Source organism: Sciurus vulgaris (assembly GCF_902686455.1).
Source record: "Sciurus vulgaris genome assembly, chromosome: 6".
Classification (NCBI taxonomy): domain Eukaryota; kingdom Metazoa; phylum Chordata; class Mammalia; order Rodentia; family Sciuridae; genus Sciurus; species Sciurus vulgaris.
In genome coordinates, this window is record NC_136466.1 from 77420808 (window position 1) to 77441196 (window position 20389).

Below are 20389 nucleotides of genomic sequence, written 5' to 3' on the forward strand. Positions count from 1 at the left end.
TGCTTGAGAAGTAGGCTCTGAGAGACAGGCATGGTATGGAAAATGGTCATAAGTTGTACTTTCCCCCCTGGCTTTAGGTGAATTTTTAACCTTGACCAGCAGGATGTGGCAGAAGTGCTATGGCAAAGTTCAGAGTAAAAACCTCAAGTGACCTTGCAGCTTCTACTTTTGTCTTCCTGAAACATGCCTGACACCAGATAATGAAGCCCAAGTGGGAAACTACAGAGACTCAATCTACAGCCAATATAAAAGTGCCAGTCATCTGAATGAGGTTTTATTATACACTCCAGCCCAGGTGAGCCACTGAAACCATGAAAAAGCACCAAAGGAGAACAAAGGAAAACCATTCAGCTGAGCCCAACTCAAACTGTTGATCCAAGTGGACAGCACACTAAGAAATGCAGTTGTTATATCAAGTCATTATGTTCTGGAGTAATATTTTCTGTAGCAGTAAATAGCTTGCACAGCAGGTTAACTAACAATAGAGAAAAAAATGAAAAAATATCACCATTCATGAAGGGCCTGGAGCTATTACATCTTTCTTATTATACCTGAAAGAAAGTTGCTGCAGGCATCTTCTTATTGGTGCAATACTTCCCTCCTGGCATGGTTTCTCTTCTTGGTCTTTGAACTTGTTACCTTATATGGCTTTATTATAAGCTACAGACCTGAATTTTCCCCTCATTCAGGGCTTTTTTGCACTAGTATCTGTCAGACTATTTGACTGGTGTTGCTTCTAGATACTCCTTCTTGGAATAGCGCTGGCTCTAGCCAATAATGCTTGCAGAGGGTTCTAAACTTCCCAAAGTTGTGCATTACTCCTTAGAGCCTGATATGAAGAATGGAAATAAAATTTAAACATCTGACATATTGAAGCTAGCTAATTTAAGGGTAAATATCCCTGACAGGATTTAAGAGAATTTTTTTGTCAGATTAAAACAAATCATAATAAAGGATATGAATAATGGCCCTGACTCATCAATAAAGGTAACTATTGTGGGGATATACCTGGTATCAGAAAGCAGAAAAATAGACAATCTATAATTATTTCCATAAAAATGATGTGAAGTTGGTGGTGAGGGAGAAGGCCAAGAAATACAATAATTTTATTCCTTCAAAAATTTGCATGTAGCATTTACTATTTGCCAGGCATTCTAGGCAAGACAAGAACAAAACAACAAAAAAGAGACAAGAATTAATGTCCTCATAAAACTTACATTCCTCTGGTGGAAGCTAGTTAAATAATGTATCATCAAATATTACATCTCTAAAAGAATTACTCCAGGACATATTCTGCATAAAGAGAATGTGTGCAAGGGGAAGCTAAGAGAAGCAACAAACAGCAGGAGCAGAGAAATGAAAGAGACCATTATGTCTATATAATTGTTGATTCCTCTGTTAAAAACATGGAGGCAATGTCCTAGATGACTTCAGCATGCTGAGTGGGAGGGAGGAGGCAGAGAGGAGCCTGGTAAAGTAAACATAGACTGAGGCTGTCATCCAGCTCACATAGAAGAGAACTGGGTTAGTTTGGGCAAGCAGGTTGCAAGAAGCACATGCTAACAAACAGCAGGTGCAGCAATATTTGCTATCAAAGCAGAATTGGGAGAAGAAGCAACAATTAGAATATAAAGTACTATTCTGTGTTTCTATTAGATTCACCAGAAAGATATATGCTAGTTATGCTAAATGGTAAAAGCAGCAAATAGTGCAAACAAGAAGGAATCCAGACACATGATGAGTTCTGGGCAGAAACGGAAGCAGCAGTATCAATACAGATATGCAAATGAGTCAGAAGGACGCAAGGCCAAGGTCATGTCATATAGGAATGTCAGCAATGTCAGCACAGATGGAGTAAGACCACATCAGAAGTAAGTATCAATGACCGGAAGACCTGCCTGCTAAGCAAATGGCAACTTAATTCATACTAATTAAGGAAAATGGAAGCTACCTTTGAGTATTTTAATAAAAATCACTAATGGGAGAGAGGGTCATTCAAATTCAATCCATGTGGAAACAATTAAGAGTAATTATGGAATCACACCACCAGTGTGTGTTCTGATTATTAAATAGGCAATGATGTCATCTTGGGTAGAACTTCTGCCTGCTTCACTGCTTGGCTCATTTTAAGCAAGCCTGATCAGGGTCTCCAGGAACATGTTATTGGGAGAAAAATGTGTCTGAGAAAAAATGGGAAAGTCTGCTCAGCTATGATCTCAGAAACAATTACTTTTTTTAAGGCTAACTGGGTTTTATGCAGTTTAGGTATTTTGATAACTCAATACAACAGGCAAAACAACATGCTTATAAGGAACTATGTTTATTTTCTGAATAGTTCTATAATCCATACACTATACACTTAAATCTTATCAAATTATCATGAAATTATTGTCTAAAATCATATCGGTACCCAGAATAGTTCATAAAGGTTTTCTATTCAGGATCACATTATTAAACAAAATACTAAGCAGAAGTAATGTTTTAAAACAAATGTTCAATACTTAAAATTTAATATTATGTACTAAAAGTAAGTTTAGTCTTTCTTCTGATAGGAGTAAAAGGGCAGATGCTTATTTTTAAACCAATAGCTAATTTTTTTCTTACTTTCTCGAAGTTTTACTCATGATGAGTTAGTAATGATTCAGGAAAATAATGATTCTTTTCATGAGAAAGAAAAACTGTTCTTAAGGATATGTGGCAGAGAGAAAGCACCCTTACTCAGGATGGGATCATCATTAACTAAAAAGTCAAAATAAGTTACTGTGTTTAGTAAATTACCAGTAGTGTTCAAAGAAAGATAGTCAATGGATAATTAAGTATTTGAGTTAATAAGATTATGATTGCTATGGACTAAATGTGTCTCCCACTTAAATGCAAATGTTGAGTTTCTAAATGTGATGGTGAGGAGGTAATTTGTTCATGGGGGGAACCCTCATGAATGGAATTAGTGCCCTTTTCAAGAGACAGGAGAGCTTGCTTTCTCTCTGTTCTTCATGTGAGGATAAAATGAGAACATGGCCATCTGCAAACCTGGAAGCAGGCCCTTAGCCGGTATCAGACCTGCTAGCAACTTTATCTTTAACTTCTTAAAGAACTGTAAGAAGTCAATTTTTGTTGTTTATAAGCCATTCAAGTCTACAATACTTCATTTTAGCAGCCTACACTAAGACAATTTTGAAGAAAGTAGGTCTATACTGCATAGCAGATGAGATAGGAGAATTCTTGTCTACAGGAATTTTTAAGATTTTTGCATATGGGGAGATACCAATTTCCTTCTCTGGAAACGTTAAAGCTGTAAGATCACTGATTCAGCAAACATTTCCTGGGCACATTATATGTAGCAAAAACTTCACCATTTTAAGAAAGTCCAAAATGTCCTTAGGGGGTTTACACTATGCAAGTAAAAAGTGCTTTTGTAGAAGCAATAACAGAGCTCAACAGAGGGCATGATGCAGCACAAAAGAGGAAGCGAAGAAAGGATAACTGGAAATGCAGTTTGCCTGAAAAGAGCCTTGACAAATGATCATATGTTTGGTAGGGTGATTATCTAGTTATGTAAGTCATGTTTAATGTGACCTAGTAAATATATCTGACTTACTGTTCCACAAAGGATTGACCCTCTTGTGCTATCAATATAGACTTTTATTCTAATAATGATCAAATTAACATAATGGCATTTCCTGAATTTTGTACTAAGTCCTAGCTGAATTTAAATGTGTGGTTGTTTCAAGATCCATGTATTTTTGAACTTTCACATATTTCCCCCAGGCAAAATAAAACATCTGAACTTTTTAGGGAAAAATATGGGAAACGTATGCATACAACATAGAAGGAAATGTTCTTAGAAACACTACTAAAAGAGGAAAAGGAAAAAAAAATAACAAGCAATTCATAGATTTCTAGGAAGAGGCAGGGATACAACTCAAAGTCCCCATAAAAGATAACAGAAGACATGCAAATTCAGAAATGAGGCAAATGAGTAAGCAAAGAACCAAACTGTAGGAAGAGGCAGAAGGGGTCCTAAATTAGCAAGGACAAGAATCAGGCACTATACATATAGGACTTATATCTGCAAGCAAAACTATCAAACTTTTAGAACACACAATATGAGAAAATCTTTGTCATCTTGGTTACAAAGAAATTGATATGCCACCAAAAGCATGATTCATAAAAGGAAAAAAAAAAACCTGATAAATTATACTTCATCAGAATTAGAAACTTCTCTTGAAAAGGACAGGCCACAGATTGAAGAAAGTATTTGCAAAATATCTCAAAAAGGAGCTGCATCCAAAAAACATGACAAATGCTTTTGACTTCAGAAGACAATAGTCTAGTTAACAAAAATTGGGCAAGAGATTGAACATACACTTCAGAAAATATATGAACAACAAATTAGCACATGAGAGCAGCTAAACTTCATTAATCATTAGAAAACGCAAAAATTTAAGCCATAACAATTTAAGCCATAACAATATACCATCAGAATATATATCAAGTCAAAATGATATATATCAAATATATATCATTTGATAACTACAAATGTTGGCAAGGGTATAAAGGAATTACAACTCTCATATATTGTGAGTGGGCATATAAAATGGAACAACTACATTGTAAGAAACTGCCAAACTGTTTTCCAAAGTTAAACAAAATTTTCTGATCATTCAACCGCTACCAATTTGCCCAAGAAAAAGTAAAGTATAATCCACCCACAAAGACTTACATGACTAGTCAAAGCAGCTTTATTTTTAATATCACCAAGCTAGAAATAGGTCAGATGTCCATCAATTAGTGACTGGAAAACAAATTGTAGTGTATCCATACAATGAAATACTACTCAAATAAAAAGGCATAGACTATCAATGTGTGCAATGATATGGATGGATCTCAAAAGCATTATGATAAATGAAAAAAGCTAAAATAATAAACTACATAGTGTATTATTCTGTTTAAATGAAATTTTAGAAGAGGCTAAACTATAATGACAAAGTAAGTTAATGGTTCCTTGGGACTCAGGGACAGGAGGGGGGTCTGAGTACAAAGTAGGTTAAAGGGACGTTTTGGAATAATGGAAATTCAGTGCTGGTTACATTTGGCAAAACTCTTCATATGGTAGTCTAAAATTGGTAAATTTTAAAAATTATACTGCAATGAAATTTAAATATATGTAAGGTATCTTGAGATAAAGTTAATGGTGTTATGATTAAAAAGGAATTTGGGTTGGCATGCTACTGTGGATTACAAAATAATATACTGACTACATATAATTTTGTGGATTACAAAATAATATGCTGACTACATATTCAAATATTTTAGGTTAAACCAAGTAAGTGTATTACTATTAATATTGCTTTTCTTTAATATATGAAGATGCTTCTGAAGGTAAGTTTTCATTTTTTTTTTTATTATCTAATGGGATGTCTGTTCAATTATTTCCAAAACACTAGCACCCCTCACAATCAGTATTTGTGGGAGAGGAGACAGGCTTATTGGGGAGTATGAGGCTTAATCTACCTTTTTCTAATACTAAATAGCTAACTGGTCTATGCGGCACTTATACTTTACATTTTGACTTTTTTTGGTAATATAGTCAAAACTAAAATTCAGGAAACTTTTAAAATTTTATTATTTAATGAAATTTTTATTGGTTAATTATACTTACACACCATGTTGCGATTCATTGTAATATATTCATACATGTACATAATTTGGTCATTTTTCATTCCCTAGTACCACTTTTTCCCTCCCCTCAACCCCCATCCTCTACTCTTCTATTCTTATGGTCTCCCTTCTGTTTTCATGATTCCATTTTTCCTTTTATTTTTGTATTTTAAAGATGTCCCATGGGAAAAAAATTGTGTTGTTTGTATATGAATATCTAAATAAAGACATGACTCCCTTTATTTTCCTTCTAGGGATTATAATGACGAATTCCTACCAAAGAAACTAAGAAGTAAATTCTTATTACTGAAATAAAGACTGAATTATACTACTAAATGTTATATAACTCATTATATATTCCTTATTTCTTCCTTTTATTTAAAGATTGGAACAGTACAAAAATGACTTGAGAATAAAGCATTTCTGAAAAAGCACATTTTATATTATACCACTAAAAACATTCATTTTTAAGGATTAAAATTTAAAACAACTTTGAAAATTATAAAAGCATCCTATAGAAACCATTAAATAATGAACACTTTATAAACAATGGAGCTGGAAGTAGAATACATAAACAACATTCAGTGTTGTATTTGCATTAAGCGATTGGCCCTATTTTGCCTGTTTTTAATCTTACACATTTACTTTGCTTTTGATCTTTGCACTTGGTGTTTACATATCACAAATACCCTAAAGTCTTTTATGCACCTTGAGGAGACAGAATTCAAAAAGGTCATCATGCTCAGAGTGGCAAAGGATGGAACACATTAAGGTGTGGTTCCACCCCCTCCAACTCCCACATGCAGCACCCAGCAGACTATCAGATCCCCAAAAGAAAGTTCAGGTATTGGAGGTCTACTTTTAGCTTAAATTCAGAATTTGGATAGAAAAATTTTCAGTATATTTTTATACAGTTACACAATTGGTCTGGTCCCAAAGATTTCCCCTTTTCTTCCTCTGTGACCCAGACAGTTGACCTTCTGTTAACAACAACAAAAAGGCTCAGAGAAGTTCATGCCATGCTGCTTGAGGGCTGCCAAAGGGTCTACTTATGCATTTTTAAGTTAAACAAAATGAAATTAAAGGGACTAGAAAGGAAAACAAAATACCAAGACAGAGAAGGAGGGTAGCTTGAACACCAGAATTTTGATGAATTAATTTACTTAGTACAGAGAACCAAGATTTAACAGCTCTATGTATGAATATGAAGTAGGGAAGAAATTGAATCAGATGGGCTAGTATTCTGCACAGCAAGTTATGACTCAACACTTCCAGGACTTTCCTTTATTTGAAACATTTACGAAAAGCATTTGCAATTATATATATAATATTCCTTCAAAGAAAGTTACTCAGATCCCAATATAGACAGGAGACGAGAGAAAATGGATTGAAACAGTTCTGCATTTAGCACCCAGCAGAGCTTCCTGGTGGACAGGATGGATGCCTCGTGAATCTTTTCTCATCCTGCCATTTGATTCATCAGTTTCTTCCTGTGGGGTCTGAAGACGTTATAGTATCACAGTCTGGAATCTGACTGAATCCCTGAGATACCTGTATAGCTCCACAGGCTAACTTTTAATTTTAGGGAAAGAAATCTATAGAGAATAGTTTATTTCTAGTGTATTACTCCTGAAATAGTAACCATGGATGGCATTCCAATTTATCACTAAATGTTTGGTTCCAGATAGAAAGATTACTTCATTTTCTTTCCTCTCAGTAAATGCTCTTAATAAGATTCAAAAAAAAAAAAAATTCAGTCCTTTTGTCCTTTTAATAACCATCATTAGGAAAACAGAAAAGGCGGATAAATTAAAACAGTTCAATGGCCTGTTATTGGTGCAGATCTGTTTTGTAGATTACTGCAGCCATGTTCTATTTTTGTGCAGAGCCAGAATGAGAGACTTGGGGAGGATGGGTTGGAGCTTTTCACAGATTCTAGTCTGTGACTCTGCATTCATAATTTTGACCTCCAAATGTCACTAACGTATGTTTCCAAGTAAATGTACTTCCTTTTGGCACCTGTCTATCTCAGCCATAATCCCCGAATCTCATTTTGGGAAACAGTATTTTATTGACACTGTTTATAGAATCCCTCTAGCACTGACTGAACCACATGTTCCACATTTATACACTTAGTTTTTGACAGTTTTGTCCTATTGCCTTAAAAGTGAATTTTTATATTTTCTTGACATGTATTGTCTCCCTAATAAGGTTTAGGCTCATTAAAGAGAAGAACTATTGTGTATTACCATTAACATGCATGCATGTATTCATTTATTCATTCATTCAATAATAGAATGATCTCTGTTCCTAAGTACCAGTTGATTACTGTGGGGATTATAATGTATAATTAAAATATCAAGTAGAATATGTTATGTTAGTGTTATAATAGAAAACCAAAAATGTAATGGTAGCAGAAAGAAGGTAAAGATCATTTCTGATTGGCAAATAACAGAAGAATCTATGAAGGGAAGAATAAGTTGAACCTCTTGAAGGAAGAGCAGGCTTTGAAAAACTGTTTACAAGGTTGAAAATAACATATGTGATTATTTTCACTATTAAAGCACCACATGTTTAGTATGAGGAGGAAAAAACCCAGAAAATACTGAAGAGGCCAAATGGGGCAAGAGAAATAGCCATTATTCAACTAGCCAGAGATGATAACTATTAATAATACCATGTTGAATATGCCTAAAGTTGTTTGTACTATAGTTAATTTAAAAAAAAAAGTTTTAAAACTATCCTTTTCCTTTTACCCAGCCATGTATTAACTCATCTTTTCACAGTAATTATCACACAAAAGTTTTTTAATTACTTTTAATTTGAAATTATTTTAATGATACAATAATTATATTTAATGACTTTCTTGGCTTTCATGGGCATATTAATATTTGTTCCAGACACTTTAGCTTTTAAGGATAGGCATGTTTTTAACTATGTGCAGAGGATCTGATATGACAGGGAAGGGAGGGACCAGGAAAGGAAGAATATTCTGAGCAGTGGGTACAACCTGAGCAATAGTGTGCAGATGGACAGTGAGGGGTGGGCTCAGGAACAGGGATTACTTCTGTTTTTGAGGAGGATCAGCAGGCCTTAGGCTGATGAAGACGCTCAAGTCAGACTGGAGAGTTTTGAATGCTAGCTGTCATTGGAAGACAATGTTGAGCCACTAAAGACTTCCAAAGAGAGGTATTATGAAAGGAGCCGAGTATATGGTGAAGCAAGGGTACATGGTGAACTGAAGGACCAAATAGAGGTCACTATTCTAGGAGATGAGTGCTCTTATGCAAAGCATTCTATTACTATTTTTTTTTTTCTATTTCATCCTACATCACAGACACCTCTTCTTTATATAAAATACAGGCTATTTTTAAAAGAAGAGCATTCTTTTCTCTAAAATTAGTGCTTATTTCCCTTCTTCCTCTAGCTAAATCCTACTCATTCTTCAAAATCTCTGGAAAGGCTTTCTTCATTCACTGTATTACCACAGCACAACTTAACATGGATCTTGATGAATGGTGATCACAGGTCTACTGGTCTGTCTTAAATGTCAGTTCCTGAAGAATCAGAGTTTGGAAACTCAATTACAAGGTACATGCCACAGAGTAGTTCTCAATACATATTTGTTGAGAAAATGCATGAGTTTCAAGTCTCCAGTATTCAAATGCAACTTATATTTGGAAACTGAACTTATGCCAGACAAGTTCTGGGTAGGCAGAACTAAAATCCACAATTTTAGAAATAATGAAATTCCATAAAAACAGTCACTAAGGAAAATAAGTCAATTATTTTTGGAAGCCTATTCTCACAATAGGAAATATATCAAAGTTAACAGCACTAGAGCAGAGAGGCAGACTCATTAGGGAACTGTTTGAAAAGCTCAATATCAGAAAAAGAATATCTGAACTCATTGCTAGTGATCATATAAAACCACTGGCAATGTACACTCCAGCAGAAAATTCCAATGAGATAAATGGTTTGCAAAAATTACAGTCCAGGCACGACAGATCAAGGGGAATAGAATTTAGAACAGTGGAAATTTTATAGCCTTCCCCTATTGCTGATCACAGCAGTAAATTGCATTTTAGGGTTTTCATACAAATAGTCACTAAGAAAATCTGAACAACTGAACTGCTAGCAGATTTTAAAACACAACACTCTCAGAAGATAATAAAGACCTGAATCAATACAATTGTGTATCTATTTTCAATTGACTGAAAAACCATAGGTCCATAGTCCTGATTGGCTCATGCAGAGTAAGAGGCGACACCAAGCTTCATGATCATGTGACCAGTAAAAATCCATGTAACTTAGCAGTTTTCAAAAAAGATTTTATTTCTCAGTTTAAAGGCCTGGGAAAAAACAATCAGCTGGCTCTCCATTTAGTGTAATTATTTACCTACCACATGTGTTCTGGCCACCTTCTGAATTAAGTCTTTTCATTAGCATCTGAACATAAAATCCTTGGTCTTGAGCTTGCATTCACTTCCAATTATCACCCTATTTCTCTCTTCTGTTTCTACACTTCACCTCCTTTCTTGGCTTAGTACCATTCCTTTTGCCCCTGTCACTTTATTGAACATGCTCTTACCTCCTTGTGGCATGTGCTGTGCACTCTCTCAGTCTTATTCTTCTTGACCTTTCAAAAGCACTTGGCTCTGACCAATGCACCTTTGAAACTCTTCCTTTCACTTCTAAGACACCAGACCACTTTGACTATACCCTTTAGGTCTCTTCTGCTCACGAGCTCCTTGAACATGGATGCTTCTAAAGTTTGGTCCTAGTTGGTCTTTTCTTAGGCCATAGGCTCTCTCTGGGTGACCCATCTATGGCTCTATCATCCACACACTCATGACTCCTGGATCTGGATCTCTATGATTCTCTTTCTTCAGTCCACCATCACCTCTTACCTCTGGCTTGTCATTAGTGTTATATTTCTTCAGGCTGCTGTTTACACTGCAGAAATAGGGATATTTCTAGAATGCAACTCATTTTATAACCTTAAAAAAGTCCAGATTGTCCTTTAAAAAAATAGCTCCAATTTCTTAAAATAGCTTATAGGAATATTTATGGTTTAGATCTAGTTTAATTCTCCATAAAAAAACAAACAAACAAACCTTTCTCCTATTCCATCCTCATTACAAATCCACTTAACTCCATTGTCAATGAGAACACTTTTCCTCGTTTTCACTTATAAGAATGGATTTTGCTTCCCCCTCACTTCCCAAAAATAAAGGGTTTATTTTCCTCTCTCATTTTTGATTCTGCCTTCACCAATAATAAAGCAGAAGAGACCAATCAAAAAATTGGAACATGAAAATTGAGCCTTTCACCTTCTACACTATAACAACCAGCATGCATTTTAAATTCTTAGAGCTGGCAATATGTTTCAGCAGCAGGAAGATAACACAGCTGATTCTCTGAAGGCTTTTCCCCTGTTCCTTCAGTTTTCTGGTAAAGGTTCATAAATGTTATAGCTATCCCTGACACCTGTTGAGGAGTATAATGACAAAACATCTGTTACAGCAGTTTTCTGGTACCAATTTGGAGACTTCTTAGAACTAAGGATGTAGGGTAAACCCACCCCTAAAGGAGTATATGACTTGTGCACTTTCCCTAAACATATGTATTAATTGAACTCTTGCTAGTTTCTGAAAAACTTAGAGATCCTTAAGCAAAGATGAGACAATGGTTAGGGAAAACATTTGTGGAAGGTCAGCAACAAAGATCACTCAGAAGAGTCTGCTCCCTCTGCCACTTGACTTTTTGTATTGTTTCCAGACAAAATGTACCTTACATTTTCGAGCCATTACCTTTAGTTTTTAAATGAGAAAATAAAAGCTTGGATAGTTAAAATGGCTTTCCCAAGGTGAGAGACAGCATGTTGCTAAAGGCTAAAAACAAGGATTCTAGAGCCTGGTTCAAATCAGACTCCCACTTAGTACTAGAACATTGTAGGGCTTCATTTCCTTGTCTGCAAAATGATAATAGTAATGTTACTTGGCTTATATAGTAAGGAGTCAGTAAAGTTTAGACCAGATCCTCACTGATGGTAAGCACCTCTATGTCAATGTTTAAGACTATTGTGTTATGCAGTTAATAGGGGTTAGAATTAGAGTAAATCCAGTGCTCCCTCCACTACTCTACCCTAGATCTTTAAGCCAGATGCAATATACTTACTTGGCTTGTAGCATACTTTTATTAAAGATACAGTCATAAGTCAAACTTTTTCCCCTTACTTTCAGAATGACTTCTTTTTGAAAAATAAGGCATATTTTTAATAAAAAATTAAGTAATAATAAAAACATACAAAGAAAAATATCAAATACTATCATTTGAAATATATCCCTAGGTGTACAGATGATAGTATAATAAAGTTTTTGATGAACATTCAAATGGATGTCAATTTATTTACTATAAAATTCTGGTCTGATTGTTTGAGAAACAATACCAACACAGAATTTTGTTTGCTTCATGAGATCATAAAGAAAACTTCATGCTTATTTTCACTCTGTGGCTAATTAACAAATTTTCCAATTCTAAAGAATAAATTGTTTGAGTTTAGCTATATGTATAGTATCTTCCTTGAATTTTTGGTACTCTCACTTACATTTTGTTAGTCCATTGTTAGTCTGTGTCTAAAGACAACATAAATATTCTTCAAGCTCAATGCAGATTTCCCAAATTGCACTCTTTTTTTTTTTGGTACTAGAACTTGAACCCACCTTTTTATTTTGAGACAGGGTCTTGCTAATTTGCTTAGGGCCTTGCTAAATTACTAAGGCTGGTCTCAAACTTGCCTTCCTCCTGCCTCAGCCTCCTGAGTCCTTGGGATTACGGGTATGCAACACTGCACTCAGCTCAAAACTACACATTCTTAATGGTTTATTTTAGAATGCAAATTTGATGAAGACAGTGGTAATAAGAAGGTAGTGAACAATGCTTCCTTGACACAGATCTAAAAATTCACTGGAAGGGCTTTGTCTTCCTGCACACAACTGAATAGAAAACATAGTGATAAGTACAAATAATTTTAGTTAGATTATTTTACAAATGTTTGGAATTCAATATGAATGTTTTATATATTTTATACACAAAATATAAATTACAGACACGTTGACATTTTTTCTTTTCTGACAGAAAGCATAGTTCAATCCTTTTGCAGAGGGCTGAATGAGTCCTAAACCTGATATTTATTAATGACTTATATCCTATCTAATTCTAAAGGACTCATGGTATTGGCAGTACCTCCAGCCTTATGTTACCTTTGTGAAAATTTAAAAAGGTGCCCCCTGTGTTGGCAAATAAATTACCATACACCGCCTAGTGCAGGATACAACTACATGAGTGTGTGTGTGTACACATACACATTTATATGTATAACACACACACACACACACACACACAGGTAAATTAAAACAGATTTGAGATTTTTAAAAATCTAGATAATCTTAAATGGAAGAAAAAAGAATTATATAGCAGCTTTATTATAGCTAGGCACCAGTTTTGATTCTACATCAAATGAAATGAAAGATCTTAACTGTTTTCAAGATCTAAAATTAAAAGTCTCAGAACTGCTGCATAAACAAATAATAAGTCTTACATTGATCTTCCCAAAGAGCAAGAGTTACCACAATACACCATAATTCCATGAAGGTGCTAAAAATAATGCTTTCATGCTTTGCAAGCTAATTATGGGACAAAACTCAGAAACCCTTCTTTGAGTAGCTATAAACATGTCTATTGGACTGTCTCTAAAATATCAGAAAGATGAACCCTTCTGAGCAGGGGGCGCTGTCAGATTATGCTTTGACAACAGCTCTGGTGACTTATCTTCCAGATGACTGTAGTTGTCATCATGATGGCACTAATCTACTTCTGAAGTTTCTTTACTGGAGTAATCTCTCCTGGAGTTAAGTTCTCAGTAATTTCTGCCACAGAAAATGCCTTAATTTAACATTGAAGCAAAAAAATGACCCATTAGCCAAAGCACAAGAAGAATCACTCACCTGAGCATGTTTGATAACTGCATATTTTCTTCATCTTTGATCTTGAATAAATGTACTTTTATACCTTTTTCCCCCTTTTTACCAATTTGTAAATATCAGTAATCTATGCGTTTTATTATTAAGCATGTTTCTTGTTTTATGGTCTTTGGAGTGATAATTCAGTATACTGTGTGTAAAACAGAAAAACAAAATTTTCTTTGCACTAAAGTGATCTTGTCACCAATTCAATTTGACTTAATTTATCCTTACAATTCCAGTTCTTGAAGTGGTACATGAAAAATTACCCCAACACTCAAAAAAAGGAAAATAAAATTATTTTCTTAAAAAATCTGAAACTTCCATCAAAAAAGAATAGCACAGCAGGAAAGTATCATTCAGTGAATTAAAATAATTTTCCATTCAATGAGGCCATTTTAGACTATTTTTCCATCTTCAAAGGCAAAAGTACTACACAAAGATAAATTCTTCAAAATACTCCTCTATAATTCATTATTTTTAGAGCCCACTGCTTCCTTTATACAAAATAGAAATTTTCTAAAATGCCATTTTGATTATCTTACAATTTGATTGACTTAGTTAAAATTAAATCAAAATGTTGGGTTGGGGTTATGGCTTAGTGGTAGAGCTCTTGCCTAGCATGTGTGTGGCACTGGGTTCAATTCTTGACACTACATATAAATAAATAAATAATATAAAGGTCCATCAACAACTAAAAAAAAATTAAATCATATACCGACTCAGAGTTGGGTGTGAGAAATTTGTAACAGGTTATATTTCAAGATCAAACATTTAAAATATTACAAATTTGTGACACTGTTCCAAAACAATATAGTAAAGGCACATGGGAAATTAATTTTCAATAATTTCTCAGGAAATTCATACGCCAGGAGAATACTAATGATAGGGAGAGGAGAGATCACTTTGAAGAGGTCAGGCTTCTGTGGCCTGAAAAGGGATAATTTACTGTTCTATCCTAAGAATCAGTGAGTAAACTTTGTAAGTTTTCTTCTTCCTGGTTAATTTAAGTTAATACTTTATATTCTAGGGAAGTATCATAAAAGTCTGTTGGGGAGATGGATTACTAAACTGTCATACTTTTTTGTAATAAGTAAATAACAAATTTATTGCAATGAATACCACGATAAAGTAGATAAAGTAACAAGAAGGGTGACTAAAACTTGGTAGAGAAACAGCCTGCTAGGGAAATGAGTTCTCAGGGGAACCTGAGGAAGGACTTAGGTGAGATGATGTAGAATTATAAAGACAATGGGGCAAGAGAGATATATGGAGAGAAGTGGGTTTGGAGGGAAGGAGGGATAAGTCATAGGAAATGAGGCTCCAACTGATCAGATCTCTCAATCTTGGGACTTCATGTTCTCTGATGCTCATCCTCAGAGAAAGACTGGGCATTTGGGCATTTGTCTCATGTCCCACATTTTTCTGTATCTTCTTTTCATTTCTATTACCACAGACTGAACCTGGAGGTAGTGGTGAGGGGGAGGAGAAGAGCCATTTGGCTGAGCCCTTACATTAAAGAAATGCCTCAAATTTAGACTTTTCTCATCATTTTTAAAAGAAGTTACAGATTAACAGAGATATTTATTTTGATAAGAGAATAAAAGGATATCATAATTTTTATCATCTGATTTTGCATTTTTTCTTCTTTTAAATATACGGGGGGTGGGGGGGAAGTGACCAAAATAACTGTTTTGACCTTTCAGAGACCTTGACTGATCTTGGTTAAGTGATCATTGTTAGCAGTAGGTAGAACAGTTACTGTTTGGTAATATTTTGCTCTAATTAATACAACTTACATTAAAGTTCAGTTTTCTATAGATCTTTGATCATCTTTTCTAATTTTCAACATCTGAGACATTCTTAACATTCACTGCTACTGTTACCTATAATCACAACAATCAAAGCATGTTGAAGATGATTCTCTTGCTCTGTGAGAATACATACACATAGTAAAGCTTCATTTTGACTGTTTTGGCCAAGGATACAGGAGTTCTACATAAGGAAATTGTCCAAATAACTGAAGGCTAACACTTTGAGAAAAATATTTAAAGAGCTTTAAGACTTTTCATGAAGATATTAGGAAGGAAATTAAAAAATTCTTAGAGGTAAATGAGAACAAAGAAACATCATATCAAAATCTCTGGGACACTATGAAAGCAGTACTTAGAGGAAAATTTATTTCATGGAGCTCATTCAATAAAAGAAAAAAAAAAAAATCAACAAATAAACGACCTAACACTACAGCTCAAAGCCCTAGAAAAAGAAGAACAGACCAACACCAAAAGTAGTAGAAGACAGGAAATAGTTAAACTCAGAACGGAAATCAACGAAATTGAAACAAAAGAAACAATACAAAAAAATTGACAAAATAAATAGTTGGTTCTTTGAAAAAATAAACAAAATTGATAAACCCTTAGCCACACTAACAAAGAGAAGGAGAGAGAAAACCCAAATCACTAAAATTTAGAATGAACAAGGAAATGTCTTATATTCTTAAACAGTGAAAATAAGGTCCCATTGTCCCCATGACTCAGGGAAATCATTATGAATAGCAATGACTAAACTTTGGTGTGAGAAAGTGATGCCTTTACAAAGACTTTAAAAGCAGGTTTCTTCTCACACACTATCTGCTACTTTAAGAATTTTGCTTCTTTCCTGTATTGCTTTGTTTTCAATGTCTTTTTCTTTTCTCCCTGGTCTGCACTCTTCTGCATGACCTTTTCTAATTTCATGATTCAAGAATGTGAAAACCAAATTATGAGACTTATGCTTAAAGTAAAATAAAGAAGCTCCCAAAGACTTCCATATCTAAAGTGTCCATTATTCAATGCAGGTGATCTTATAGCATTTTTTAGGCATTAGAGATCTTTCATAGATTATTTCCCATTCTTAATTATTCTCTGCATGGTTGGAGTTGATGGATATGTGGCATTCCAGGTAAGTGAGATTTTTTGAAATCTATTTAGATTTCAAAACTTAAATATACCAAGTTAAGACAGAAGTCCCTGATGTATATGCTAACCATATACATGCAGAACATAAAAAAGTCATATCAAACACATAACTGAAGGACTGACATGTAATTCAAAACTAAATACATATTTAGTATGGATAGAGAAATTTAATCTTTTTCTCCTTAGAAAAGTGATGGGTCATTAGAAAAATATGTAAAAAAATTACTTGGAATTTGAAAAAAATAACTCGATATTTTGATGTGTTTGATTAGTATTTTTCTCTCTTTAAGTATACCTACATATTCTTTTTGTATGGAATATACATATGCTTTGGGGTACACATACTTTTAAAAAAAATGGTATCACATAGAATCTAAAATTTGGTTTTGCCTTTTTCTGCTAGGAACAAAGTATGAACATTTCTTTTGCCAACATCTTTTCTCACATCTCAGGATTTCTAATGGCAGCATTTTCATTCCACTAACAGACATACCCTAATTTACATAACTAAGACTTGATTGCTAGATATCTTATTATTCCAGGTTTTAATCCACCCCTTTTTTTTATATGAATAACACTGCAATGACATATATATGGTCACATACATCTTTTTGCATGTCTGTCATTAGTGTCACAAAATATATTCCTATAGCCAAAATTAAGTAAATGCTAATTTGCATGATTTTTGAGCCATGTAATGTTTTTCAAATACTGCGCAAAGAGATTGTATGATTTATACCCCCATCAGTGGCATATGCATGTCTGTTTTTCCATCTCCTCATATACACTGATTTATAATATTCTTTTTAATTCTTGCCAATGAAAAGAAATCATTTTTAGATTTTCTTTTATGACTACTGAATTTTAATTTTTTCAAATATGTTAATTTTTGTTATATATATTATAGCCAAATATTTTACAGGGGTTGTGAAATCTCTATGAACTACCTATTAATCTCCTTTACCAATTATTGTATGGGTTGTTTACTTTTTACTTATTAATTTATAAATAATCTTGATGAGTAAAAACTGTCTTTTTCATATATATTGTATATTTCCTCAATATTTCTGTCTGAATTTATTTGTGGTGTGAAAATTTGTTATCTATTAATTGTTCCTCTGTCACATTAGTGAATTCTTTGATAAATTTTCTAAGGTTCTCTGCTTTTTCTATTTTCTAAATCTCCTTTGGACTTCCTCCCAATCCATCAGTTCTGAGGTAATGATGCATACAACATGGCGGAGTCAAGTCTTGCCAATGCTATACTTGCCATATGGACCAACATTTTAAACTCCATGGTTCATTCTGTCACTGCAGCATCTATGGCAGTGGATTTTTAAGTCATTTAAATCAATGTTGTCACTTTTGGGAAGGACTTTGTGGCTTTGGTGAGACAAATTGTAATTATATATCACATATGATGTTTTGTAAATCATAAGTACTTTACACGTTAAATACATGGGTAAATATCACAAAATCATAATTTAGAAATTCTGACATAACGAAATGTTATTGCCTATAGAAAAAAATTTAAAAAACAACAACAACAAAAAAAAAAAAAACAGGCCAGCTAAACAATTACAATGAGAGAGGAAATGTGTGAATAAACATAACTATAGCCAGAAAGATTAGTAGTCAATACTATTACTTAAGTAACCTTTGAAGACAGATATTTAATATCTTTAATGTTAGTTGGATTAGATCAGAGTATTTCTAATTATGTTTTTGAGGTGTGAAATTCCTAGACCTGACTCTCGACCACATTTCTAAGAAATATTTGAAAATCAATAAGGAAAGCGTCAAAAACTAAACATTTTTTGCTGTGAAATTCCACAATTGTATCAGTATTATTTCTCTGATGTTTAAAAGAGAAAACTATATTTTAAATTTTTTAAAGAATTTTATTGAGAAATCTTGGTATTTAGCTCTTACTAGTTACCTAGTATGTCATCTATACATAGCTTAAAAACAAAATATCCAAGATGTAAATCACCTTAGTTTCTCTATCTCTCTGTTATTTATATAAAGTTCTGGGAGATTACTGTTTTTTTTTTTTTTTTTTTTTAAACATAATAACATGCAGTTTATCTAGGCAGCCAAATAGCTTCAATATTCAGCCCATCTACTCGAGGCCTTAAAAAAAAAGCAAGTGGAAACACATTAGCATACATTTTCTGAGAAATGCAACATCAATGTGACAATAATAAAGTTCCAATAATAACACTCTATATGTGCATAGTCTCCCTTCAACAAATTTCAACCCTCCTGAATAATCTCAGAAAATGTTTTACCTCACTGAATAAAGATCTCCTAAAAAGCATTCTTGGTTTTGAATGTTCGATGTTGCTAGCAATCAGGATGCCTCCCCATCTGCCTCCACAGAAAGATACCCGCTGATGCCAAGTAATGCAGAGTACAGATGAGTGATTTAAACAGAATGATGCGGGGGGCAGCAGGGAGAAGAAATTTCTTTACAACTCAAGCAAGAAAAAATTTGTAATGAAAACATAAAGCACTGAAGCAATTTGAAGGTAAAGTTAACTTCACAAAATGATATAACAGTTTCTTTAAACATCCTGTTTTCTTCTTCTTGTCATTGTAAAGGTCTGCAAAGAGAATGTTTTTGCTATTTTTAAGTTTAGAAATTTCAAAGAGAGCATTTTCTTTGAGGAAAGTGTTGCTTTCCTCTGTTAAGCAAGCCCTGGTAAGGGTCACCTTGTTCTTTGGAACACACTGGGTAGAGTCAGTGATTTTATGCGTGACAACCCTGAAATTATCAGAAAGTTTATAACCAAGGAAAATATGGAAGCTTTCTAGAGTTGAGTTTGCCACACATTAAATACATGCTTTTAACATGAACAAACAGTGTAAGTTTAATTACATTCTCAGTCAAAAACTAAATACATATGCCACAATGAAATCCATTATTCTGTATAAATAAGTCACCAATAAAAAATTTTTACAATTCTGACCAGATTTTTTGAGCACCCTTGGGTGGAGGGGGACCAAACAAACAAAAAACAAAATAATAGGAGATAAGAAGTAGAAAAGAAGTGCTTGCTTCTTTCCAGCTTGAACGTTACTCTTAGAGGGGAAACTTACAATTAAATGCCAGATTTGTTCTCAGATTCTCTAATTTTCTTGACTTGGAATTAGAATCAATACAAAAGTTATTTGCATTTGTTCTCATCTCTCTTACATCTCCTACCTTGCGCTATGGGTCCAGAAACCACTGTATCCTAAGTACATCCAAACAACATTTGGTGGCATCTCTCTGGCCTTTAGCTAACCCAAGAATGAAGGGAAATTGCATAGGTCCTTAAAAGACTCTCTTCAGTGTTTGTTATTGGTTTTTTTTTTTTTTTTTTGGATGATGATTGCCATACTAACTGAGGTGAGATGATAACACTGTTTTTTGACTTGAATTTCCCTGAAGACTAATGAAATTGAGCATTTTTTCATAAATTTGTTGACCATTTGAACTTTCGAGATATGTTTATTTGTATCATTTGCTTTTTTTTTTTTTTTTTTTTTTTTTCGGTACCAGGGATTGAACCCAGGGGCACTTAGCCAAAACCCCAGTCATTTTTATGTTTTATTTAGAGACAGGGTCTCACTAAGTTGCTTAGGGCCTCACAAAGCTGCCGAGGTTGGCTTTCAACTTGTGATTCTCCTTCCTCAATCTCTTGAGTCACTGGGATCGCAGGTGTGCACATTGTACCTGGGTCCTTTGCTCATTTTTAATTG

At 34.0% G+C, this 20389-nt stretch overlaps 1 protein-coding gene across 5 annotated transcripts in view; it reads right to left on the reverse strand.

Moving 5' to 3' along the window:
- FER (FER tyrosine kinase) overlaps positions 1–20389 on the reverse strand; it is a 513195-nt gene that overhangs the window by 24793 nt on the left and 468013 nt on the right. Inside the window, exon 18 of one of the 5 annotated variants that reach the window (XM_079143518.1) lies at positions 6130–7160. The exons of the other annotated variants lie outside the window; for them this stretch is intronic. Within the exon in view, the coding sequence (XP_078999644.1) occupies positions 7121–7160 (40 nt within the window). The 3' untranslated portion in view covers positions 6130–7120. Of the gene's footprint in view, positions 1–6129; positions 7161–20389 lie in introns of those variants that run through there. 5 annotated transcript variants of the gene reach the window in all.